At 42.7% G+C, this 25,407-nt stretch overlaps 2 protein-coding genes across 3 annotated transcripts; both read right to left on the reverse strand.

Moving 5' to 3' along the window:
- Positions 1-45: 45 nt before the first annotated feature.
- SUV39H2 (SUV39H2 histone lysine methyltransferase) lies at positions 46-10,121 on the reverse strand. The gene is made up of 6 exons (XM_084505579.1): positions 10,003-10,121; positions 8,881-9,026; positions 7,241-7,912; positions 5,674-5,820; positions 4,017-4,146; positions 46-3,111 (listed from the first exon to the last, which is right to left on the reverse strand). Exons 1-6 carry the CDS (start codon positions 10,064-10,066, stop codon positions 3,002-3,004), a joined length of 1,269 nt encoding a protein of 422 aa, XP_084361705.1. The 5' UTR covers positions 10,067-10,121; the 3' UTR covers positions 46-3,001.
- A 1,447-nt stretch (positions 10,122-11,568) lies between these two features.
- Positions 11,569-23,880, reverse strand: HSPA14 (heat shock protein family A (Hsp70) member 14). Of its 2 annotated transcripts, none has more exons than XR_014691940.1 (14): positions 23,752-23,880; positions 22,581-22,661; positions 22,421-22,503; positions 21,618-21,666; positions 20,955-21,048; positions 20,746-20,836; positions 19,660-19,764; positions 18,671-18,832; positions 17,536-17,691; positions 16,289-16,391; positions 14,888-15,103; positions 14,328-14,452; positions 13,789-13,859; positions 11,569-12,256 (listed from the first exon to the last, which is right to left on the reverse strand). XR_014691940.1 is itself a non-coding variant. In XM_084515735.1 (14 exons), the coding sequence occupies exons 1-14, from the start codon at positions 23,806-23,808 to the stop codon at positions 12,178-12,180; spliced, it is 1,521 nt and encodes a 506-aa protein (XP_084371861.1). In that variant the 5' UTR covers positions 23,809-23,878; the 3' UTR covers positions 11,569-12,177. The 2 variants fall into 2 exon arrangements, 1 of the variants encoding a protein (XP_084371861.1); XM_084515735.1 differs by having other exon boundaries at positions 14,328-14,501; positions 23,752-23,878.
- Between the last annotated feature and the right edge of the window lie 1,527 nt (positions 23,881-25,407).

Raw genomic sequence — 25,407 nt, forward strand, 5'->3', positions numbered from 1 at the left:
GAGAGGGTAACCTATTTTGTTCTTTCAAGAATGACAACAACAAGAGAAAAACTAAATTTAATTTATTTTTATCAAAACCTATAGGAAGATAGCAATACTAGAGATCACACATTATGAGAAGAAAATGTTCCTGAGCTTACAAACTGCATATTCTAACGTACACAGTCCTAAAACATACATTAGAAATGACCAAAGGATTGACTTAACTTTGAGATTAAATAAATAGACAATAGCTTTCTTACAGATGATCTTGCAGCATTAGTTCTGCTACCTCAAAAAAACAAAACAAAAACAAAAGAAAACAGAACAAAAAGCTAGAGGATAGAGCACAGGTTACCAGACTCTAAGTGCATGTACACAACTGACCTAGTGGCCGTGACGATGCTACCAGACCACAAAGCAAAACAAAAGCAGAAGCTAGGCTGGTTTAGACTCCTTAGGAATTTGAAAATCAGTTTCTTCTCTTCCCATTTGGCCAATTTCCCCCTGAACTCCTAAGAACAGCAAGTTTTAAAAGTGACACAGTGTAACACTAAGCTAACTCACCAACTGCAATCCCAAATGCACTGAATATGTAAATATAAACACTGTTCGAGCTTCTGAATTAGGAACAGGATCCATGGACTAACTTCAAATAAATACAAACTACTGTTACCTCCCAGGATGTAAGTTAAAGGTCCTTTATTTGTTGCACAAGAGGTAACATACACATCCTTAGAGAACATCAGCAGTATTTCAATGCTGGTGATAACACACGCTGCCTTGGGAGAAAGGCAGACACTGAACTCAAGTACAACTAGTAAGACTTCAGCTTTCAAAATCCATTCACTTGTGATTCTTTAAATCCAACTGGGCATAGACATAGCCAAAAAGGGTGTCGGACCGTCCTGTCGCCTCGCACAGGAGAGGCCAGAGGGACTGATTTGGTAAGGAATCGAGTTCTTGCCGCGGCTGCTCCTGCACCGACAGGAAATGCTGTGGGCAGCAGCAGGTTGAGCAGCTGGAGATGGCCGATTCCATCCACATGGAACGCACAGCTGACCTGGGCTACATGCAAGAGAAAGCAGAGCTCCAGATGACAAAAGATCATCTAGAGCTCGGTAACGTTAAAGCTCCACATTCCACCGAAATAAAAAAGGTGAGAGAAACGGCATTTTAAAAATCAGCTAGATTCAGTGTTTATTCAGGTGTGTGAATACAGGTGAGCCTGGTAATGGCAGATACTCTGAAATCTAAGCAAACTTTCCCCATTGAACAATATAAAACATCGATTGCAACGCGGATCTCTGTATTGTGGACTACAAAACTGAGCACTTTCGGTGGCCTACGCTCTTCACCCCAACCATCAAACTGATTTTGATGCCTCGTAGCATATAAAAATGTCACTTTCCGCCAACGAGCTGGATGTTCAGTGCCAATGCAACTGTGCTTCTTCATCAACAACCAACCTGTATTATCCTTTGAAACACTCTTCTTGGAGTGCTAGGAATTAACGTGAAGTTTAAGGCATTTTCTAACTAATTAAGTAAACTGATATATGCTGGGTACTTGACTTCATTCACCTGAGCCAACAGCAGCGCACCTTATAAAGGCAACTAGCTGACCTATGATACATAGCTCGCATCCAGTTACGGAGCAACATAATTCTGCCTGACCCGACCGACATTTACACCATTTGTAAGCAAGTTTTACAAGCGTTTTAATCCATGAGAATAAAGCCCTTTGATCATCGCCGGACCTTGGCTGGAACTTCACTCATAACCTAACTCGACTGCTCTTCAGTGTTTTGAAGCCAAGCAAAAGTTAGCATACATTACGAACAGATCAAGTCAACTTGAAGATAATAAAAAAAAAAAAAAAAAGATTCAAGCAGCTGAAGAACTGTGTGTTTCTCAGCCTTTACATTCAAGAACATCTTACAAACATCTACAGCAAACGGGTAGCTCGTCCCTAGCCTAACTTCACTGAAGTTAACATTTCTGCAACAAGAAAAAATAGGCCTAGTCTCTTAAAAATCTGTCACTAGGTAAAAAAAGTCACAGTATGTAAAAACAATCAGAACCAACTGCTAATACAAATCAACTCCCAGGCTATTGCTGCACCTAACAGGTAACCATCTCCAGAATGCATCAGCTTTGCTAGACAACGGGCTGCTTTCCCTCTTCATTATCTCTTTCCAAACCAGATTTGTTTCAGCAATGACCTCCAGCTCTCTGCAGTAGGAACAGAACAGCGTCTGGTAACAGAACCGGTAACAGTGCGTTATTTACAAATCCTGTGCAGAACTGCAGATCCTCTCCGGAATCTCAACTGCGAGTCAGAACCTAACAAGTGGAAAAGTTCTACCTGTGAAACTTCTAAGTAACGTGACATCAGCTAAAACTGTTCGAGACCTGACCTTTCGTCTGGACTCTGCTAACACCGATGACTCATGTGGAGTTCAGCGGACGTTTTGCCGTCTGCATTCCTGGGAATGCTCATCAAGCCACGCTCCGATGGCCCTCCTTCATCGCGGGGCCAGAAGTGTTATTGCAAATCTCTCCAAGCCTTTCTTTTGTTCAACACCACCAACGGGAAAAAAAGCAAAGGAACTGTCCGCTATGATTCAGGACTCAAATTGGATGTCTCCAGACTTCTCAAGGTACAGAAAATATGCAACACGACTTCATCCCACTGAAATCAGCTCCTAAAAGGCCTACACTTTGTAAGCTCACACTCAGTATTCAAATCAAGGTACATTTTAAAGAGTTTTCTTACCATACAGCTTTCTCCCTCCTACAGAACAGTGCTATAGAAATCAAACTTTAATCTCTGTTATCAGTTTCAGCCTGAAACATTAGATCTCTTTCTTTGGCCAATGCCATTTCAGTTACAAACAGAATGCCTTCTTTTCATTGTATTCGTTTACATTAGCTGTAAGAATAATATATGTGTGAAAGAAGAGTCTTCTTAAAACACTTTTAGAAGAGAACGAAGTATTTGTGACGTTGTACACCCAAACTCAGTTGAGATAACCCCTGCAACACACAGCTCCACATTTACAGACTGTTCTGATCCTCTTTCTGGAGGGGCTGAGGCCATCCGCAGAGTCTGACGTCAGATCTATTGAACCTGCGGCACAGACAAACACAAATAGGGATGTTTGAAAAGAAAGACCAAAACCGTGCTAGGCAGGCAAATGGCTTCAAAAAGTCTCCTACCACCTCAGGTCTTAGAAGAATTGTGCGTGAAGCCATGCTGAGTTCTATTTACAACTACACGACACAACATATGTAGCAGCAGAATCCAAAGCTCAACAAACTCGAGCCCTTCATCCTGGTCAGCTAAAACTGCAACCTGCCTTCAGCATCAGCATCATACACACCACAAAAAGGGGGAGTTTTTAGAAGAGATTTAAGTAAGGTAATTTGTCAGTTCTGAAAGTGAGCGTTGACAAGAATGAGGTGCAGCTCTGGAGCATAAGCATACTTCTTTGGGAAGTAAACAGCTGGGCAAACGACACGTTTGTTATGGCTTAGTGGTTTGCAGGCAAACAGAGCTTGACACACACAACTCCACTGCCAGATAAACTAAAAATATTTACATTGTATTGGAGGGGAGAGTGGGAAGGAAGAACTCCCAAACGGAAAAAATCAACTGTCAAAGAGCTGGTAATAATTTACCAAGAATCTTGTTTCCTTAAGTCAGTAACAATCACTGTATCCAGCCCAGCAAAACAACAGTCAGTTTTTTTGGGCCTTCCTTCTTCCTAAACATCTGCAGCACAGGACCTACATCCACAGCTGACGTCTGCAGGCACCACAACAGTGACATGCCTCAGACCACTCAGCTGTTGTAACTGACTTCTTGGCTGCCGCTAGCTGGTGCTTGCAAGGAGTTTCCTCAAAAAGTACCTGAAATGCCAGTTTAAATAAAGAAAATAATTTTTTAAAGGTATCCAAACATATTTTTTTTCAGCCTGCAACGTTAGCCAGTGCCCCACACCTCCCCTGAGAACAGGTTTGAAATCTGCAGACCTTTCATCTGGTAGTCGAAAGTGAGCTCTTCTCCAGCCTTGATGGTTCTCGTGGAAAACAGTGCTATTCGAGGAAGACGCAGGTCGAGGTTGTCAATGAACACGTTGAAGACTTGGAGATTTGGATCACACTGTAAAGAAAAAAATAATGTGGTTTCTGGTAAACAAACAAACAAACAAAACCAAACAAAACGGAAGTTTCACTGAAAAGAAGTGGAGGGAATGGCTCTTCTTTCAGTGACAGAGGTCTGAAATCAAGTTATCTCCTGAAATCAACAAATTCCAGTTTTGAAATAGCGTTAAAGGAGAACGTTCAGAGTAGAGCTCTTTCAAGAAGATAACCTTACAAGGTACTGAGACTACAGGAATATCTAACAGCCTAGTTAAAAAAATGGCACCTTCAAAATATGGCAAGGAAAAAAGATGGCAAACAAAACAACTTAACCGATATTTGGGGTTAAGATTTACTTATTGAACCCACAAAAATAATTAAAGCTGAGAAGAGAAGAACAACCTAGCGTTTCAAGCCACATAAACCTAACTACAGAATAATGAGAGTAAAGGCTGATTTCAGGTCAGAAAAAAACAGAAATAACATTCTCAAACTATAGGTAAATTTTTATTTCTAATCGCTAGCCTGCTTGGCTTTTGAATTATCTGCTACAGGCAGGGAGGGGTGAACCTGTCAAATAAACTAGGCAGGAACTAGAAACCACTTTTTCAGTTTTACTAGATTAAGTTTAAGCAGCCTCTAAGACAGTTTGTTAAACTGCACGCATGCTTTTCTGCTATTCAACGGTAAAATATTTCACGTTACAAAAGCAGAACTGAAGTTAGACTTCTAACTCTGCACTCAAGTGCAGGAATAATTTATTGCCACTTCCAAAAGCAAGCAATTGCAATTCTAAAACTCTTCATCCTCCTCCCTAACAAGCCTGCATGACACACAAATGATGTCATCAGCTCACTGACCTGAAGACGAGTTTACTTTATTTGTACAACAGTGAGTGCAGACCTCGTACACACCACATCGTTCACAAATACCTCATTCCTGAACTAGAACATGTAATTCTTTTACAGATGCAGCTCAGCCTTTGTGTTGTAGGTACTTGAATTGATAGCAAATAAAACACAACAGAAGTTTCCCATGGAAAATGTACTTTCAGGTTCTCTGGCAAATTTAGATTTGATACTAAGAATGGGAAAAGGTATCTACACAAGAGAAATGCCAAAGAAAATAGCAATTTTTTCTTCATCTACTAATATTTGAAGGGTATTTGACACACCCTGCCCTGCTACAAAATAATGCAGCAGCTCCGTCGTCTTTAACTCCTCACTGACTTGATCAAGTGTTTCTCCTGCGTTATGCCAGTTGGTTATTTGAAAACAAAACAAACCCTATTTTGGTAGTGCGGTGACTCCCCTGGAACTACCAGATGTCCACCTGATGCAGCCTCACATTCCCAGATTCGTGTAGGCAGCCCCACTCTGAGTACAGCTAAGTATGCCATTATATTTGTTATGTTCTATGTGTTGGAATAAAACACACTACTTCAGAAAAACGGTGAACACGACAGTAAAATATTCGCAGTAGGCGAGCATTTCTGGCACAACTGGGGTGATTTTGTCTGCAGTTAGGATATGAAACGAGGCCTTACGCTGTGATTCACAAAGTGGGACACATTTCCATAGCGAGCCGCATCCACTGTAAATTCGTCTGAGTCATAGTCCAAATCAAACAAGTACGTATTGCCCTGGTTGTCATAGAGCTGGCCCCGTCTCTCTGCTTCCTCACTTGTAATCACCTAAAGAGAGAGAAAAAAGAAACCTGCATCATATTATTAACTATTACTGAATTAAAACACACATCACAATCAAGTCAGGAAAACTTTGCTTAGGAAAAACAGCACGTGTCCTGTCTGGTGTAGCTTGCCTGGTGCACTACTTCACCTCAGGAAAAAAAAAATCATCACTTGCATTAAGTGTCTTGATGAAGCCAAATAAACCACTGGAGTTTCTAGCCATCCAGTTCTTTCATTACACCCACAAAACCTTTTGTTAACTTCATGTAAAACTAAAATTATTTTCTCTCTCTAATTTGTATGGAAGCAGAACAGCAGTTACCAGTCTTTACAACTCTTCCTATGACTTCTGTCTGTAATGAAAGATGCTGTTGCCTCTGTGGAATTCCTGGTTTCATGGTACCTTAGGTCTCCTCACCACTTTGCGAAGCTGAATCTATGAAATTAAGCTTTAAAAACTTCACCTGCAGCCTGCTACTTTGAATGTATTCTGTTGTGCACAATCAGCAAAAAAATAATAATATATATATATATATATATATATATCACAATTTGGCAGCAGGACAGATAAAAGTAGTAACAGAATTGGAAAAAAACACCTCAAATATTTCTGACAGACCAAATTTGAGAACTTATGCAGCAGTAGGGAATCACCCAATTCACATGAGAGGATAAATGTACTTTTTTTTGCTTTCAGCAACAGAATTCTGCACTCACAACAGTCTCCTGTCAGTTGACAAGGTTCTATTAAAAGGCTGCAGAGTTCACAGATTTGAGGCAAGAATAAATACAATGAAGACCACAAACATTTGTAAGTGGGGATAGAATTAATTCTTCTGAGTCATGTTATTAGCAAGGCGGATACGTGGCAGAAGCACACCAGAGTGGATCAGAGAGGCTGCCAGGAGCTACTGGTGTAAAAAGCCCTGAGACAGAGCTGCACCAGATAACACAAGGCAACGTAAGTCTGCACTTTGCAGCACTGAAGTTCTGCTTTGGAACAGCATGAGACAGATTATCCAGACAGAACAGAAAAGGGACCGAGCCTGGGTGGGGAGTGTGGTAACAAGTGTGCCTGGGGAACAGCAGAAACTACAATAAAGATAAGGGAAGAATGAGGAATGCGACTGCCAGGAAAGAAAAGGACTCATCTTTAGAAATACTGCTAGGGCACATATCTACAGGAATTCGGTAACGAGTATTCTCTTCGCATTCAGCCTTGTACAATACTCTGGAATGGAGAATATATTGGACTAGGTAATTTCACTGCCAGCTTGAACATCTATTCAGTGTATTCCTCTGCCCAGAAGCAGAAAAACTTCTGTTATAGAGCAAAAGCCAAGAAGTGTTAAAACCAGGAGAAAGCTCATCAAGACTTCCTCCTTCACCATAAACAATCAATCCATATGAGATAAATACATACCTCTCCGACATACTCCATCACGAAACTGTTGGTTTTAATTTTCTGGAGGGTTTTCACTCCCCAGCCTCGTCCGTTGTTCGTTCGGAAGATGCAAAGCGAATACTGCGTGCCCTTCTGTACTATCCTATTAGGACAGTCGGGCCCGCACCTACAAAATGAGTTACATTCATAGATGGGCAAGCCAGGCTGGATTTTCAGCTTCTTTTTTTTATTATAAGCCAAAATAAAGCCAGCCTCCTTTGGACAGCACTTCTCCGCAGGGCAGTCTGAGCATTCACAGCCAGTCGTTATTCCATTGATTACATTTATTCCAGGAGCAGGTTTGTACTCGTTAATGTAGTAAAAGTCTAAAGGAGGACCTTCGAGATCCACAGTGTTTTCTACCAGAATCATTCCTCTATGATTCTTTTTCCTGTTGAGTTCTTCTTTCCATCTCTGCAGAGCTATTCTTTGCTTAGCCTTCCTTACAATGTAATCTGCGACCGCAGGTTTCAAGGCTTTAACGTGGTTTCTCACTTTCAGCGCTTTGCCTTCTTTCACTCGAGACAAGTATTCGTTCTTGTCACTAAGGAAGTTTTGAAGAAGCAACGGACACTTCAGATTTTTCTGAGGTTCCCAAGTATTCGAAGACTCTGGCCATCCTTTCCATTTCACAAGATAGTACTCTGTGCCCTTGAAATACAGAAACACACAGATTTAGCCACACGTCTGTTTACTGAAATGCAGAGTTCTGCAGTTAAGAAATGCCACACAGTACAGAAGGTCCTGATGGCCCCAAAACAATTAGAACTGGGGAGAAAGGGAAAAAGCAAGTTTGCTGTTGGCAAATTAACTTAGAGCACAACTTTGGATACTCCACGGGCAGTGGAAACTTGGAAACTCTGGGGCACAGAAATACACAGCTGAGAAGAACTGAGGTCACTAATCTTAAACCAGGAAGCTAGTTTCTTAAAGCAGTTACGCAAATTAAACTATCTAGTTGTGTGACTCATGCATAAGCAGAATATAATCATGTCACACACAGAACAAAAAAATAAAATCCTAAACTTCCCAAGCAGATGCCAAAAAAACACTATTTGCCCTGTATCAACCATGCTCCTAAAGAAGCAATCTGTTTAAAACACTTCAGATTGTATTTACAGTCGAGAAGCACACGCTTTGCACAGATTTTACAAGGGCCAAATAACTGTAGTAAATGTAACGAAGCCAAATCCTGACACTGAATTCCACCGGCAAGAACAAGCCATAGGAATCCAGCAGCAGCACATGGCCCTAACTCTTCATCAGACAGACTACAACATTCGAGAGAAAAACAAAGTTAACCTGCAAATAAAGAAGCATCGTAAGACATACTGAGCTACAACCTAAAAGCATCAGGGTTTTGCTTCTAGATATGTAAAGGTGAAGCATTTTGTATTCCAAAATCTCTGTAATTTCAGGACAAAACTTCCGTCAACGTACTGAAAGAAGTAGCTACGCTGCTTTCTGTTTACAGTTCAAAGTTTAAACGATATTTCATGCGATGTAATCAACGGCTTTGCACTCGCAGCCTGTTTCTTTATATTAGGAGCAAAACTACCTTTGTCTCGCTTCCAAATTTCATCTGAAAGAGTGATCAGATCGGTCTGTGTTTCTCTTACCTCTTCTACCTTGTAGTCACACAAATATTCCACCTCATAACTCTTTAGACTCCTGTTGGTGATTCCAATGGATTTACATCTGAGATTTTCCTTCCTACATAATTCTTGGAGGGTCTCAAGTGAAGCTAGACATGGCACATACCAGGCTACAATAAGAAAATCGGTAGAGAATCCTATTTAATGTCTCGGCTGAGTTCAACCCGTTATGCACTCCACGTGCCTCAACCCGAAGTCCCCGCGGTACCACCTGCGCCAGCGGCCTCTCGCACGCCTTCGGCGTCTCTCCAGCTTTCACCCTAAGGCTCCAGGCAGAAGCACGGCAACGATTCCCTCCCTGAACCTCGGCTCGGCGTGCCTGGCCGTATACTTACAGGGAACCACCAACGCTCTGGAGGGCAGGCACTGCGGCAACGCGCTTCCAGGGGCGGAAAGCGCCTTAAGACCGAGGGAGAGCGTTGCCCTACGGTGAAAGCGTCCCGTAACCGAGCCGCAGCTCCGAGCCAGCTTCCCTTCTTCAACGGGACCTCCAAAGGGACCCCAAGAGCCCTGCAGCTTGTAGGGGACCCCAGCCCCTGTGACGGGACCGGGGTGACCGATGGAGTCCTGGCCCCGAGGCTCTTCCAGAAGGATCGCGGAGCTGGAGGGAGGCTGCTGGGGGCTGAAGGGGTAAAGGGGGGGAAGTTTGGGAAGGTGGTGAGGCGGTGAGGGGCTGAGGGGAGGAAGAGGAGGGTGAGGAGAAGGTGGAGGATGAAGAGGATGAGAAGAATGAGGAGGAAGAGGGGAGGGAATGGGGGCGGTTGCCTTTCCCCCAACCCCCCTACAGCAGCCCCAACCCCTCTCCCCTCACATTTACCTCAGGCACCCCCCCCACAACACCGTGCTCACCCCTCCGGCCTCCAACCTCCCCCCCACACCTCTAAAAAAACCCCACCCCAACCCCAACCCACCCCCCACCGCACCACACCGCCGAGCCCGGGCTGCCAGGCTCCAGCTACGGGAAGAGGAAAGGGGGTGGGAGGGCTCGGCGGCGGTTCCCTCAGCCCCCTGAGCCTTCCTCCTCCTCCTCCTCAGCTCTCGGCGAGGCGGAGGGGAAGCGAGGGGCTCGGTGCCCGGCGGCCTCACCTCCTGGCCAGCCCTCCATCTTGGAGGGGGCCGCAGGCGCCAGGCGCGGGTCGGGGCCCGCCATGCTCCGCCTTCCCCCCCCTCCTCCGCGCAGCACGGGGCGGGGCCATGGCGGCGCCTCAGAGGCGGCCCCGTTCTTCCACCTCCACCCCCGTCACGGTTAGGGAGGGTTTTTTTGGGGGGTGTAAACGGAGAAAGGAGAGGGTTAGGGGGCGGGGGTGAGGGCAAGGCGGCGAGGTTCTCTAACTACATTAAAAAAATAAAAATAAAGCGTTTTTCACCTTACTTTAACGTACACTTTCCTCCCCCCCCAACACTTCTCTCCCCCACACACTGACTCCTCCACAGAAACAAACCTACAAAATTAACAGCTGTAAGGAAAATTAACCCCCATCAAATAAGTATAGCAAGACTTCAGCTCCCCCCCCATTAATACTAAAACTCTTACATCAAGTTTTAAACCTGAACCGTATATTAAAGCAGCTTTAACGGATCTTACATAGCTTTAAACCTAAACCGTATGTAAAAGCGGCTTTTACAGACCCCATCTTTCTTATCGTATGCCAGGTGGAGGAAGGCCCAGGCTCCTCTTTGTTCACTTTCAGCATCCACTCGTGGGGCAGGGGGAACTGGAGGCCCCAGGAAGGCTGCCCTGAGGCACCGAGCTGGTTCTCTGCTGGATACTGACCTCCGGAGTCAAAGGGGAATATTTCAGGCACTTGGAACCAAAAATATACCCTCTCACCACAATACACTTCCTAAAAACAAGGTCTGCTGTTCAAGTCAGCCCCAAACCTCAGCAGTTTGTACTATTGAGCACAAAATACACACCCCAAAGATGCCCAGCCACTAGCTAGCACTCCAGTCTCTTCTCAAGGACTTACTCCAATCTGATGTTAATGTGCAACAGTATGGGGCTAAGGGACTCCACTGCCCACACTAAGTAAGGCTTTGGGTTTTCCAAGACCCCTTTTAAAAGCTTCCAGACAGGAACTGATGAACTATTTATTCACTTACCTTCAGGACACCAAGGAGCTAGTGCTAGGTGAGGTAAAATTTTCTGAGTGTTACAAGTTCAAATCAAATGCTTAGTCTGGTAAGCCAGAATTATGTTTGAAATGCAGTAAGATTTGTATCTACGTAGGATTTTATAAGGTAGAAAGAATATGAAAATGCATGTCCTGCAACAGGTAACTGAGGAGCTCAAGACACTTGGGAAAGCTGTAGGAAAGCAGTAGTTGAATCCAAGTCTCTTCGAATCCAGATTGGCATCCCTCTCTCTAGTTTTGGTTTATGCCTTTGAGGTACTACTGGGTTACTCTGAATATCTGACAAAATTATATCTGGCCCTACCTAAGGGCTGAACTGGTGCTTTTCTCAACTGTATGCAAGACCAAGACCCTCAAATCCTGTAACTACAGCTGCCTGTTCCACTTTCTATTACTTTCCTCCCTACCTAGATCTAGAAACAAAAACAAACAAACAAAAAAAACAGAATGTCAGATTATAGCCAAACAAATATATACCGATATATACCGATATACAGATTCGAACAGTGCCACAGTATGGAGAATACCAGCATCTGTATAAATTTTTTTATTTATTAATAAACACATAAATAAGCACATATAACCCTCACATGTGTTTTTCAGGTAACATCACAAAACCATCTTACAGTAACGCCACAAAAAAAAATATCCTGCCCAAGATGCCAGCTCAAAAGGGCATCACCTCCTTGGTTTTGGGCAATATTGAAACCACGCAGGTTAAGTATAATTTGTACAGTTATTTGGGAGTGGATTTTCACGTATCTAGCTCTGGCTGGTTCAGTGCTATGCTGGTTGAAGCCACAGGTATACTGTTTGAATGGGTACAGGACCTGATTAGTCCTCAGACTACATAATATGTTGCTGCTAAACCAAAAACCTGAGATATGCTCTTTGAAATTTTTATTAAAAGGTGCTGATAAATTCAATGCTCTGTTTTCTTCCTATTTAGATTAACATTTTGCACCACATCTTCCACTCCAAACAGACTTGGTGGAAAATTAAATGTTTTACTTCAGTTTATTACAATTCTCTATGAATCATTAAAGACGCCTCAGAGTCACCACTTTGGTGGACAAGCCAAGGAGAGACAAAATCAACTCAGGGTAACGTTGCCTTTCAAATGAGGCTATGAAGCCACTTCAACAGTGATGACTTCACACTTTCCAGTATCTTGATCTGTGCAGGTAACATGTAAGGATCCATCCCTAGGGAGAAAAAAAAAAAAAAAAAAAAGAAAAAAGAAAAAAAAAAAAGGTATATTTAGGACCATCTCATTTAGTATGTTATTACATGTTCTATAGAGAACAAATAGTAGTCTTCATGCAGAACAGTGGAAGCCAAATAAGCATCAAAATATCCATAGAATAACATATTTATGAAATTACTGTGTTCAGTACTTAGATACTTCTTGTTCTTCATTAAAGCATGCATCTTCTCCACATATGATGGAACAGACTCAGGAACATGTGTAACTAAGTTAATTTAATGCAGGATCAGAAATACAATATGTAGTAATATTCAAAATAATTACATTAAGAACTCAGCCTAATGGTAACCAACAGATAAGTGCATCTTCTCAAATCACAAGAACTCTTATAGAGTACTGCTTTTTAAATACCAAGGATCTTCTTAAAGAGAAAACCCTTCACTTTAAAGAAAGATAACAATGAATCCTAGTTCACCTATGCATTCAAGTCACACTTCAGATTCAGACAGAAATAGGAAGCATTCTAGTGAACTTTCACTGCTCTGTGCATTACCAAAACCCTTAAAATAATGAAGCTTTCTGTGCCTCACAGTTGCATGTAAATAGCCGAAAAGATTTTTCTCACTAATGCTAAGAGCAAATTTCTGCATGGCTAAGGAGGTATTTAAAGTTCAGTTTATTAATACAGAATTAATAAACCTGATAGTTAACTTAAGAAAATAAAAAGTATTTTGTATTCAAATAGCATGTAGGGATTTAGTTTCTCAGCAACATCTAGACAACTTTCTCATTAGTTTGAAAAGCAGTAAGAATTCCAGTACAGTCCTCAGAAGACAAACATCTTTTGACTACTTGGAACTCCACCGTTATCTTTGTAAACTACTTCGACTATTTCACATAAATCAAAGTAGTCAACCATTAAGACCAAGGGAAGTCTGAGAAATCACTTCTAAGTCAGTTCCATCCCACCTCTCCTACCACAACCATATGACACTTTGTATTTTCCCTGTAAAAAACAGGTAGTTCTGTAAAAAGTAGATTTATAAAACCTGATTTCCTATGGCATTGTTTTTCATGCTTAACAACCCTGACTCTAAAATGAAAAGGCCACAGGTCTTTTTCATAAATGCAGCATTATAAGTCCTTCAGGGACTCATTAGTATTCATCAGCAACTAATAAAAGGATGATTTAACTTTAGTTATTCACAAGTGTGTGCATTCTGCAGGACTACCTGCTGCTCTCAAGCATGGTTAAACTGATCAGCAGCTCTCAAGTTGCTAGAAGCCATCTATACAACCGTGTTAGGTTTTATTTCCATAGCAATCAAAGAACGCAAGCACGGAAAGTGCTACCTTAAAAAAACAAACAAAAAAACCCCACACATTCCTCACATTCTTACAGAATTTGCCCCAGCTAGGGCAGAGCCCAATAAGCAAGGAAATGCTGGAATTTCTTAACACAAAACTAAACTTTCTCTAACAAGTGTGAAGCAGCAAGTTAAATGTCAGAACAAGAAATATGGTAAGTACCTTTTCATAGTGAGAACAGTTAATATGTCATGTAGGCCATCCTCCTTTTTATCTAAATCCTGGAGTACAATCTGTTTAACAGAGAAAAATTTTACAATCTTTTTTTTTTTTAAAATCCTTACACAGCAGTCTAATGAAAAAAGTGATATGCATAATAATTAGTACATGCACTAGCAACACTGTTACCTCGAGCAATTTTATTTCTGAAGTGCTGGTGATCTATGTACTACTGGAACACCTGGTTATGGGCTCTTGTCCCAGATGAGCTGCACCACAGCAGTGCCAATACATCAAAGTCAAACAAGTATTTAGAAACTCAGGAGGGAAATTTCTTTAAAGATGCTTCAGTAATTCATAACACATTTGTAGAATAACATTTAAGGACAATTTTTAGACAGATGCATTCAGTTCTGATTTTTTTTTTTTAACATAAGGTTCTGGTAAGTGTGGTTGGTTCTTTTTTTTTTTTTTTTTTTTCCCCCCAGATTCACTTAATTTCCAAGTAGTTCACATTAAATCTTGCACGTGCAGACACTCACCTGTGCAAATTTGTTTTCTTCATTCATAGGACCTTTTCCTAATGACTCGTACAGCTCAAGGCACACAGAAGACGTGTTTCCAGGAGCATGCAGGGTATGCTGCCTTCGAGCTGGTAGCGGTGTCCCTGATGGAAATAGCACTGTGAATTTGTCAGCCCCTGACTCGTCTACTCCCTTTAAAAAGAAAGAACAAATTCACGCCTTTCTAAGTACTTCAGTGAGCTAGATGCTTTGTAACAGTGCTCCATGAGCAAAGAAATCCAAGATTCACTCCTTCTGCTGTATTTACCATAATAGCAATTCAAGAAAAATCCCTGAAGTTTCCCTAAGTGAAAAAAATCCAGCAGTGACGAGGAAATGGCAATTAAGGAAATAACAAAGATGCAATCCATCCCCCCTTTGAGTCAATAGGAGTTTCTCCAACGATTTGGATAAATCTAAATGGCCACTTAAAGCTAATTAGCGTATTAAAACAATACTATTTCTTTAATATCAAAGCCTAAGTGGTTCTACATATTCATTATAGCATTTTCAAAGGCTAAACAGATTTTTAGCCTTACCTTATAAAGAATATCTTTGGCAGAACACTCAATAAGGAATGCATCTTCTTCTAATGATGGATTCTCTTTCCCTAGCAGAATCCCTGCCTCTATTGCTGCACCAATAGGAATAACTTCATCGGGAGGAATTGAACTCAGGAGTTCCACGTTTGGGAAAATGTCTTTGATCAGTTGCTGTAGCTTTGGGATTCTAGCAGACCCACCACACAGAACCACCTGGAAAACAAGACAATGATTTCAAACCTTGCTTCAGAAGATAAGAAAAGGCTACAACTTGCAAAATGGAAGTGTAAACCCCTCTGGGATATTTTAGCACCTGTAGGTGTAAGTCACCTAGTCCAACCTCCTGCTCAGAACACATGCAGTTACAACAGGCAGCTCTAAAAATACAACTTCCAAAACCTCTGCCAGCCCTTTTTTCAGTGTTTGATAACCCTCACACTAAAAATTCTTCTCCTTGTTCCTAATGTTAAAACTAGATCTTAAAACTAAGCTAATTCACACTTTTCTTAGCTTAAAGCATAGCTTAAGAGTTGTAGAATTAGGTTCTTTTTAATATATTTAAAATGTAAAACAAAACCCACACCATTAAGGCCTGAGCAGACAACAACTTTAAAAATATTTCCACCAGAAAACAGAAGACACTCATTGAACAATGGCTTAGAATGCCTTATTATCCTACAACTGTAATTCGGATGTGACACAGCTTTGGTGGTAACACTAATGAGGAGTCTGAAATGCATCCAGTATCATTACAAGTGCCAGTTAGCCTTCGCTGCAGAATTCATGCACCAATTCCACAAGCAGTACGTACAGCAGTATTTACCACAGACTGGTGCACAGGAATTTAGATGAAGTCACTTTTGTACCAAACAGAAAGAGACATTTGAAGCAACCAGTTATATTTACTACTTTAATCACCATTTTTGGCTTTAAAGTTTGGCATCTAATGTGTTCCTAAATTTAAGCTAACAAGGAGGAATGAAGGGAGGAGGAACACAGACACCAAGCAGACAATAAGTATCTTGTTCAGCTTGTAAGACTGAGCTGAAACTCAGGAATTCTTCAAGTGTCAGCCAACCCAATCCAAAACTCAGTGAGGGCAAACAAACTTCTGAATATTAAAGAAAGTACTCCTCAGCTCTACCAAAAGTTACACTAACACACCAAATGGGACAAATCCTCTACCGTTTCCTCAATATACATCAGTAAATGCCATCATTGACTAATTTTACCTTACTCCAAATAACCTCCAAAGACCTTGATTCTACATACGCTGTTGCATTTGAGCCAAAAATGCTTAAACACATTCAGAAATAATCGCAGTCCAAGGAAAACAACCCCCCAAATGTTCTTGTAGAGCTATAAAGCATTGCACAGACAAGTGATTTCTATTATTACCTTATTAATATCATCGGCTGTAAATCCAACTTGCTGCAAGAGCTTTTTAATTGCTTCTACACACTTAGTAAAAAGTGAGGAACAGATAAGTTCAAACCTGGCCCTAAAGGGGGGAAAAAAAAAAGTCATCCATTAAAAAAATCCAGAACAGAAGAACAATCATTTTTAGAACATACTTTGTTTCTCTAACTATACCTCATATTGAGATTTTTAAGCAGTCAAGAAAATTTATTTCCCAACCATTAATCTCAAGTAAGTGATTTATGTTGTACAAGTATCTCTGCTATTGATTGCATCACTACCATGGAATGCAATTTTTCTTAGTGCATTCTTGGGAAAAACACAAAGTTTTCACATCTGAGTCAAAACAATAAAGAAGCAAAAAGTCCCTCATCTTTAAAACAGACACATCAAAACGCACCTCTTGAAGTTTCAGAGGCAAGTCAAGCTGCTTCCTGATTTACACGGAGGAACAGTTACTTAACCAAATCAAAAGAAAATGTGCTTGCTTCAGGCTCTTTCAAGCCTGAAGACAAAAGTTACTCTGCACAACTGCAGTAAGTCAAATTCCCTATCTCAGCTGAACCAAACAAGCTCCACAGTAGAGCTTCTCACGCTTCCAGGCATACTGTGCCTTACTTCACCAGATCCAACTGCAGCAACAGCACAAAACAATTTTATTTTGCTAAATTCTACTGGTGACAGGAAGAACAAATGAAGTTTAATTAAACACTTCAAAAAGAGTTAATCCTGAGAGAGAAAAGAGACTTAAGAGTAGGACACAGCACTATAAACAAAAAGACAAAAAACATTTTTCCACTCCACCTGTCAAAGACAGATACTAAGATATCCCTGACTATCATTTTGGAGCTCATTTGGATGAAAGAGCCCCAAACCCTCTTTTGTAAGAAAAAATGCAGCAACAAAAACAATAATGGGAGGCACAGGAGAAAGCACCTTGATTAATTACAGGGCTTATTTCCCTTTCATCAACTAGACTCTAAAGATGGGGTCTCTGTGGACCTTTTCAGAGTGTCTCTCTTAACCATTTACAAGAACACCTTTAGTGTTCCTCTCAACTACCTACAGATCATGCATTAACGGAAATAACATGAAAGAAAGCTCAAAAAAGCAAGTTGGCCTTCCGGCATCACCAAAAATCAAAGCTTATTAAAATCCTAAACACAAACTAAAAATACTTAAAGCTTACTTCTATGTAACATGAGTAGCCTCAAGATTTGTTTTACCTGGACACATTACAATCAAAATCCAATCCATCATACAGTGAATCTACAAAACAGTTTGCACTTCCCAAGGTTGATAACGAGTGCTTTGCAACGTCAGCGCTGTTCATTAGCTTCATCATAGCCCTGGGATTTCCTCTAATATCATGCTTACAAGACCTACATTAAAAAAAAAAAAAAAAAAAGTCTATTTAGAAAGGCAGGCATTTGAGCATAAACTCATTTTTTTCTTTAAGAAAGTGTTTAAGATATTAACATTTTTCTGTAGACATTTTAATGTTACCTACAATGACACTATGGAAAGTTGACAGAGAGTAAGAGCACGTGTTTCAATTTCAACTAAAGAACACTGAGTAGAGGCACTGCTGGGAACTCAAGTATTAATGTTTATCATACAGATTTAAGTCTTTCTGAACTGGTTTTTGGCTGAACGGATCCTGGAAGTGACTGGAAGAAACAGCAAGAACAGGCCTACGAGTTAAACAATTTCAATCATATTACTGTAAGAAACAGAACACTGAACACAAGACACGTTGAAAGAGTCTATTTCATCCGAAGTCTCCTTCTGTGATAGCATGCAGTTGACCATGACAGGGAAAAAAAGCACTAGATCATAGCTAGTACATTTGAGTGCAGTTTTGTTTGTTGTAGGACAGGACACACAGGCTCCAGCCTGATGAAGCCGGCCAGTCCATGGTCCTTCATGTCAACAAGAAAAAACAAAACCCACAGAAGTGAATTCCCCTCCCTCCAAACACAACCACATCTGTGACTGAAACAATATAATCATGCCTACATCACTTAAAACAGTTCATAGCTGAGCCCTCACAGCTCACCCCAACCATTTCCCCAACTCCCCCAGCAGCTGACTGTTCCTTTTGTATCTTTATCTGAGTCGTTTTGCTCAGACAGCCCACCAGCTCCGCCAAACTAGCATCAATTTAAAGACATTGAGATGTAGAGCTGAGTGAGATGGTTTAGTGGAGGACCGGTTAGCGTTAGGTCAGAGGTTGGACTCGGTGATCCTGGAGGTCTCTTCCAACCTAGACGATTCTGTGATTCTGTGAATTCTTTTCTACAAGCAAGCATCACATGTTATGTTCTTGTCCCAACAACATGCTTGGAATTCAGAACCTACCTCTGGAACTCAGATGCTAAGTGTTGTGCTAGAGCTTCTGTGAAGCACACTCCACCAATGCTATCGTCTGTGTTAGTAGCCAGCACGCGGTATATTCCGCTGTTTACTTCTATCACCGTGATAGAAAGCGACGTGCCACCAAGCTTATAGACCAACACATTGCTGCCACAGGAAAAAAAAAAAGAAAGCAGTATTAACAAGTCATCTAAAATTACGCTTCCTTTGACACACTTTCTAAGATGACCATCACCAAATAATATATTGCAGGGTTTTATCAGTTTGGTCCAGTGAATTTGATTTGAGCAGTTTGGATTTAGCACGTCTTGTTATCACTGACTAGTGACCACATTCCCTAAAGAAAAGTCACTATCATACAGCCAGAGTTAGCCCACGTTTATCCCATAACATAACCTAAAATGTAACGCTGAGTCCTCAGTTGTGGGCCCCAATTATATGAGAAGGGTCAAAAAAAAAAATGATACCAACAAGAGGAAGAAAAGACATCTGTTCTCACTAGCAGCAGTCTCAGCTATTTCGAAAACCTTGTGACTTATCTGAGTACTCATGAGGGAAACTGACTGCACCTCCTAGGCAGGACCTTTAGTTCTTCAAGCATATGTAAAACAACCCCATCTCCCACAATTAAAAACTAGCTACACCTAAGTCTGCTTAAGACACTTATATTTTTCCCCGAGCCAATCAGCTCATTAAAAAGCAAGACACAAACTGGGGACAAATCTTTAAGACAATTTCTTACAAAATAGAATAATGGAGTTAATTAAAAGTCACAGATTTATAACTTGTGAATTTCCATTGGCTCTGAGAGAAAGAGAAAAGCAGGCTTCAAATCATTAGTTTTGTATTGGCTGTTAGGGGAACACATCATTCCCTCATTTATGATTTCTCTGTATATAATGTGCTGTGCTAAACCTCACGCAGATTTAAACTACAGCAGCTTAAATTTAAGGAGTAAGATCTTAGGATTTTACCTTTTCCCAGTGGGTGAATCTTGGCCAATTCCGTAGGCCAGGAGAGCTGCAGATGGTTCATGGATTAATCTCATAACATTAAATCCAGCAGCTGCAGCTGCTTCCCTGTGATAAGGCATAACAGCATTGAGTTTTACTTTAGTGATTTCACTGTAGTTATTAAGACTTCATCAGAACTAGATATGACATCAACTCAGCACTTGGTTACAGCATGCTATTAACAAAGAGAGGTGACTGGGAAAAAAAAAATTAATGAAGTTCAGTTGCAACTGCTTTCTTCAGGGAGTTGGATCTGGTGTGTGCTTATGTCAAGGAAAACACTGATGCATCAGACATGCATACCCCATAAAAACAGCAGAAGAAAATCAAGTTTAAAACACCACCCTCAAGCAAGCTTGGGTAACGCGTCTTCATCTGTGGCATTAAGTGTCCTCAGTACATTATTTCACCAGATGTCAAATTGATTTGATTCCAAATCAAGTTACCACAGCTCACTTTTAACTTTACATGTTTTCTTGGCACCCAGTGGCCCTGAAACCGCCCCAATAGTTTCCTCCATTCTGAAGTCATTTTGAAACTCGGATGCCAAAGCAGTAGAAAGTTTTATTACACGTACCGCAGATACCCAGAGCAAGTGTTTTATGACTAACTTTGAGTGTATTTTAAGTTTTTCATGACAGTCCAACATAATGTCTTCTACATACTGAAAGTAGAGAGAAATGCTGCTATTTATGTGCAGCTTTGACTTCTGTTGTGGCAAGTCTACTTAAGTTTTCATAGAAATTAAGTTCTCCAGCTGTACTTCCAAGCAGAACAGTGGTGTGTATTCAATACCTGCTCTCTAAGAAAGAGTCCTCGATAAAATCAGGTAGCACCATTTAGTTTGGTGAGAAGTGGAGGGAAATTATGGAGGGCTGAAAAATCATTTGCATTTCAAAAGGGACACTGAAGAGGTAGCAGAAATACCACATCTAAGACCACACTATAGCTGCGGTGACAGCAAAGTCCAGCAGAACTCCCGTTGCTCACCTGCCAGGAGGTCTGCTTTAGGCACGGTAAACAACAGAAAAATCTGAATCCTCTTACCCAAGGGCATTTTTCTGATTCTCTCCAAAATCAAATGGGACAGTGATAACAACGTCATTTACATCCGAACCAATTGCAGACTGAGCAGTTTCTGTCATAAACACAGGCAAAACATGTTGATTAAAAGCAAAGTACCAACAGGCCATATCTTAAAAATGTGAGGACAAGCTTAGAAATATTATTTTTAAATGCTTTTACTCGTTAAGTACCTTTCATTTTACTGAAAATTAGCTTTGCCACATCTTCTGGGTTAATAAGCTTATTATCTATCTCATATTGAAGTTTCCCATTCTTCTCAACTACCTGTAAGCAAAGACAACACACCCTTGTTAGAAGCATAATTTGAACGCTAGTGTTTGGTAATAACCTATTTAGTTTCTGTTCAAAGTAATAAAAAAAGGGAGGAGGTTGTAGATATTTTCTATTGTATCTAGAATACTCTGGATTCTGTGATAAGAAAACATTTCCAAAATGTTTATCAAAGAGCACAAGGAAACTTTGTATTATCCAGGCTTCCTTCTGCTATTAAAAAGCTCTCTGTAGTAAAACAGCTCAACTACTTGCTGCTTCTACAATACTGTTCTGAAAATACTTTTAAAAGAATTGTCTTTTATGAATGGCCAAGAGATGTATGTATTTTTTTCTGCTGGACTACATTATGGCAGCAGATCTCCAAACAAGGAGTTCTCTACTTTCTAAAGAGAGAAAGAAACACGTTCTAGAGGAACACATTCCATACAACAGCAAACAAACTTCATATTGGGAGAGCCGATCGCTGCAGAACACAACCAGCGTGGCACAAACTGCAAAGTAGCACGGTATAAAATGAAAAGTTATTCTGATAAAAACAAAACAGAATAGCTCATACTCACCGAACATTTGCTTTCTGCAATGTATTTCTGTGCTTGGGGGTCACCAGAGCTGTGAAGACAAAAACAGAACAGCAAGATAAACCATATGCTCCGGGGTAACTGCAGAAATTCATCTTGGTGATGTTGACAGTACGTGAAGAAGCTACACTCCAGGCAAGATTCCTCTTTTCACACTGTGTATACATCTACGTGGAAGAAAAGATCACAACGTAATGGTTCTGCTGCTATCTGTCAAGCACCATTCCCCACGCTAACAATAGCAGAAACACCTGCTAGCTGGTGGAAAGTGACAAAAAAAAGAACCCATCACATTTGTTTGTAACCCACCACCCACAACATTCAGTTATAAAAGACTCTGGTGGCATTTCTGTTGTCTTGACTGAGATAAGGTGACAGCAATAAGCTGCCTGTCCTCTATTTGTGACAAAAAACGAAGTATCTGCCAAGCACTAAGAGATGCAGAGTGGACACGTTCTCTTCCACTTGCTTCAGTGGAAGAGCTGGAACACGCAGCCACGTTATCACTAAAATGTTTTGTGGCATCTCCAGTGCCAGACCTAAACCTAAATAAATTCAGGCCTAGAATTCTTTGCATCTCTCCACTTTAAAATTAAATATTGGGTAAGGAGTTTCAATGATTCAATCGATGTTTAAGACCAGGGGAACCACGCTGTTAGCACCAGACTCATTTTACTGCTACTGCTTGACAGTACAGTGCCTTGGACATCAGCGCCTTGGACACTGAGCAGCTTTCATGGGGAGAACTGCGCTTCTCAGCTTCCCTTCCCCACCTGTGCACTTACCTTCGCCCCAGAATCTGCTTTACTTTCACTACAGTGCTGGACACGTTCCTTATCCTGCTCTGCTTCGCCGCCAAGCCGACCACCTGAACAACAAAGAGGCGCTCGGTGAGCCCCACGCAGAGCGGCTCCCCCGGGGCACCACCCCGCGGGCCCCCCTCACCTCCTCGCTCTCCGTGAACGCCACCACGGCAGGAGTCACCCGGTCCCCCGCGTCGTTGGCCACCACGTCTGCGCGGCCATCCTGCGGGGATACACGTCTGTCAGCGCCGCCCCGGCACCACCTCCTCCTCCTCCTACCACCTCCCCTACTACTACTACCACCTCCTCCTCCTCCACTGCTGCCTCCTCCTCCACCACCTCCTCTACTCTTATCTCCTCCTTCTATTACTACTTCCTCCTCCTCATCCCACTACCTCCTCCACCACCTCTACCACTACTACCATCTCCTTCTATCACAACTACACCCTCCTCCACCATCTGCTCCACTACTACCATCTCCTCTTTTTATCACTACTACCTCGTTCTCCCACCACCTCCTCCTCCTTAATCTCCACTTCCTCCTCCTCCTCCACCTCCTCTACTACTACTATCATCTCCTCCTTTTACTACCACCACCTCCTCCACATGCTACATCCTATACTACTACTTCCACCTCCTCTTCCTCCCACCACCTCCTCTACTACTACCACCATTACCTCCTCCTTCACCTCCTCACACCTCTTCTACTACTACTTCCTCCTTCTACTACCACTACTACCCCCTCTACCACCTCCTCTACTATCAGTCTCATCCCCCACCTCCTCTGCTACTACCACCACCGCCTTCTCCTACCACTACCTCTTACTCCCCCACCCTCTCTGCTACTACCACCATCTCCTCCTTTTACTATTCCTACCTCCTCCTCCACCCACCTCCTCCATCTCCACTTCCTCCTCCTCCTCCACCTCCTCCCAGCACCTCCTTCTCCTCCTACCTCCTCTACCATTACCTCCTCCTCCCACTACTACCTCCTCCACCTCCTCTTCCCACCTCCTCTACTACTACCTCCTCCTCCTCCACCCACCTCCTCCTTCTACTACCACTACTACTTCCTCCTCCACCTCTTCCCTCCACCTCCTTTACTACTACCTCCTCCTTCTATCACTATTACCTCCTCCTCCTCCTCAACCACCTCCTCCTCCTCCACTACTACTACTAGTACTACTACTACCACCTCCTCTACTACTACTACTACTACTACTACTACTACCACCACCACCTCCTCCTCCTCCTCCTCCTTCTACTACTACTACTACTACTTCTACTACTTCTCCTCGCCCTCCGCCCCGCACCTTGTACACGGCGGCACAGGCCGAGGACGCCCCCAGGTGCACGCCGATGGCCGCCATCAGCCCCTTCCTGCTCGCCGCCGCCCCACAATGCCCCGCGCGCCCGCCGCCAGCCAATCCCGCCCCGCTTCTCTCCGCGCGTACCAATCAGCGCCCGTCTCTCATACACGGCTCGCGGCTCCCCCCCCTCCTCTCCCCCGCGTTCTCGCAGCGTCGGAGTGACCAATCAGAAAAATCGGGGGGGGGGGGGGTGCGCGTCATCGCGCATGGCAACGCGGCAGATTTTGTGCGTGAGGGGCGGGGGGGGGGGGGGTGAGGGGAGCTCGTCAGTGCCGGGCTTGAGTTTATTTAACCCCAAAATAAAGATTAATGCAAAGAAAGGCGCAGGAAGCTATTCCCTGCGTGTACAGGCCGGGGGCGGGCGGGGTGTGTGTGTATTTTATGCCGTTGGCTTCTCTCAGTGTGTAATTGCAGGCAGTGAAGCACACGAGGCAGTATAAATATATACATTTTTTACCCAAATATCGTTAATGAGGCGGCAGGGCTGAAGGGCTGCCTCTGCGTGACCTAACCAGCTGTGACCAACATCTGAGCGTAAATCACACCACGTGGAAACGTTACGCTGCCATGGAGAAGCCCATCTGTGTTAAAACTGAAAAAAAAAAGTAAAATAAAATAAAAACCAACAAAATGATGTCTAATGAGTGTGCTTTTTAACCCAGCTCTCAGGCTGGGGGACTTGAACATGGGTCAGAGCCCAACTCCTGCCACCATGCCAAAAGCTGCTCAGGCTCTGGACTGGGAGGGGGAGCAGGATGAATGAGGTGGAATAGGGAGAAAAGGGAGAAAAGGGTGTACGGGGTTATAGGATCACAGCCCCTGTGCCTGGTGCTGGGGTCAGATTGAGTGTCTGTATCTTCCCCGACCTGGTGTGTGTGGGCAGTTTGGGTGATTATCCAGTGCTGTGTCCAGTTCTGGGCTCCCTGGCACAAAAAAGACAGGGAGCTCCTGGGAAGAGTCCAGCGGAGGGCCACAAAGTTGATACCGGGTCTGGAGCATCTCCCCCATGAGGAAAGGCTGAGAGAGCTGGGTCTGTTCAGCCTTGAGAAGATAAGACTGAGAGGGGAATCTCATCAATGTGTACAAATACCTGAGGTGCGGGAGACAGAGGGATTTGGCCAACCTCTTTTCAGTGCTCTGTGGGGACAGGACAAGGGGCGATGGCCACAAAATGGAGTCCAGGAAGTTCAGCACCAACACACGAAATAACTTCTTCATGGTGAGGGTGGACGCCTGGACACCTACCTGGGCAGCCTGCTGTAGGGAACCTGCTTTGGCAGGGGGGTTGGACCCAATGATCTCTGGAGGTCCCTTCCAGCCCCTACAGTTCTGTGATCATGTAGAAGTTAAAGGAGTTATCAAAACTTCCAAAGGGATTTTGTGTCCCCAGACTAATGCTGGATTTCCTAAGTCACAGGACTATCCCCTCTGCGATAACCAAGCTTGGAGAAGTCTGACCAAGGGCTGGAAGTCCCTGGCTGGAGCTCAGCTTGCAGCAGTCTGTGCTCCTGAGATGATCCCAGTGTCAATAAAATAAACTGGTATGACTGAAAATAATACCTTTAGAGTGTGTCCAAATTGCAGCTCCTTTCTGTTTCC

The sequence above is a fragment of the Aythya ferina genome (genome assembly GCF_964211825.1).
Source record: "Aythya ferina genome assembly, chromosome: 1".
NCBI lineage: Eukaryota > Metazoa > Chordata > Aves > Anseriformes > Anatidae > Aythya > Aythya ferina.

Excerpts from the sequence above, each read along its gene's own strand:
- HSPA14 (XM_084515735.1), bottom strand. The coding sequence starts at position 23,808 with ATGGCGGCCATCGGCGTGCACCTGGGGGCGTCCTCGGCCTGTGCCGCC. Across the intron at positions 21,667-22,420 it reads AAGCAGATTCTGGGGCGAAG|CTCTGGTGACCCCCAAGCAC; the intron begins GTAAGTGCACAG and ends TTGTCTTCACAG. Across the intron at positions 20,837-20,954 it reads AATTTTCAGTAAAATGAAAG|AAACTGCTCAGTCTGCAATT; the intron begins GTACTTAACGAG and ends TGTTTATGACAG.
- SUV39H2 (XM_084505579.1), bottom strand. The coding sequence starts at position 10,066 with ATGGCGGGCCCCGACCCGCGCCTGGCGCCTGCGGCCCCCTCCAAGATG. Across the intron at positions 4,147-5,673 it reads CCCACTTTGTGAATCACAGC|TGTGATCCAAATCTCCAAGT; the intron begins GTAAGGCCTCGT and ends TTTTCTTTACAG. Across the intron at positions 3,112-4,016 it reads TTTCGACTACCAGATGAAAG|GTTCAATAGATCTGACGTCA; the intron begins GTCTGCAGATTT and ends TCTGTGCCGCAG.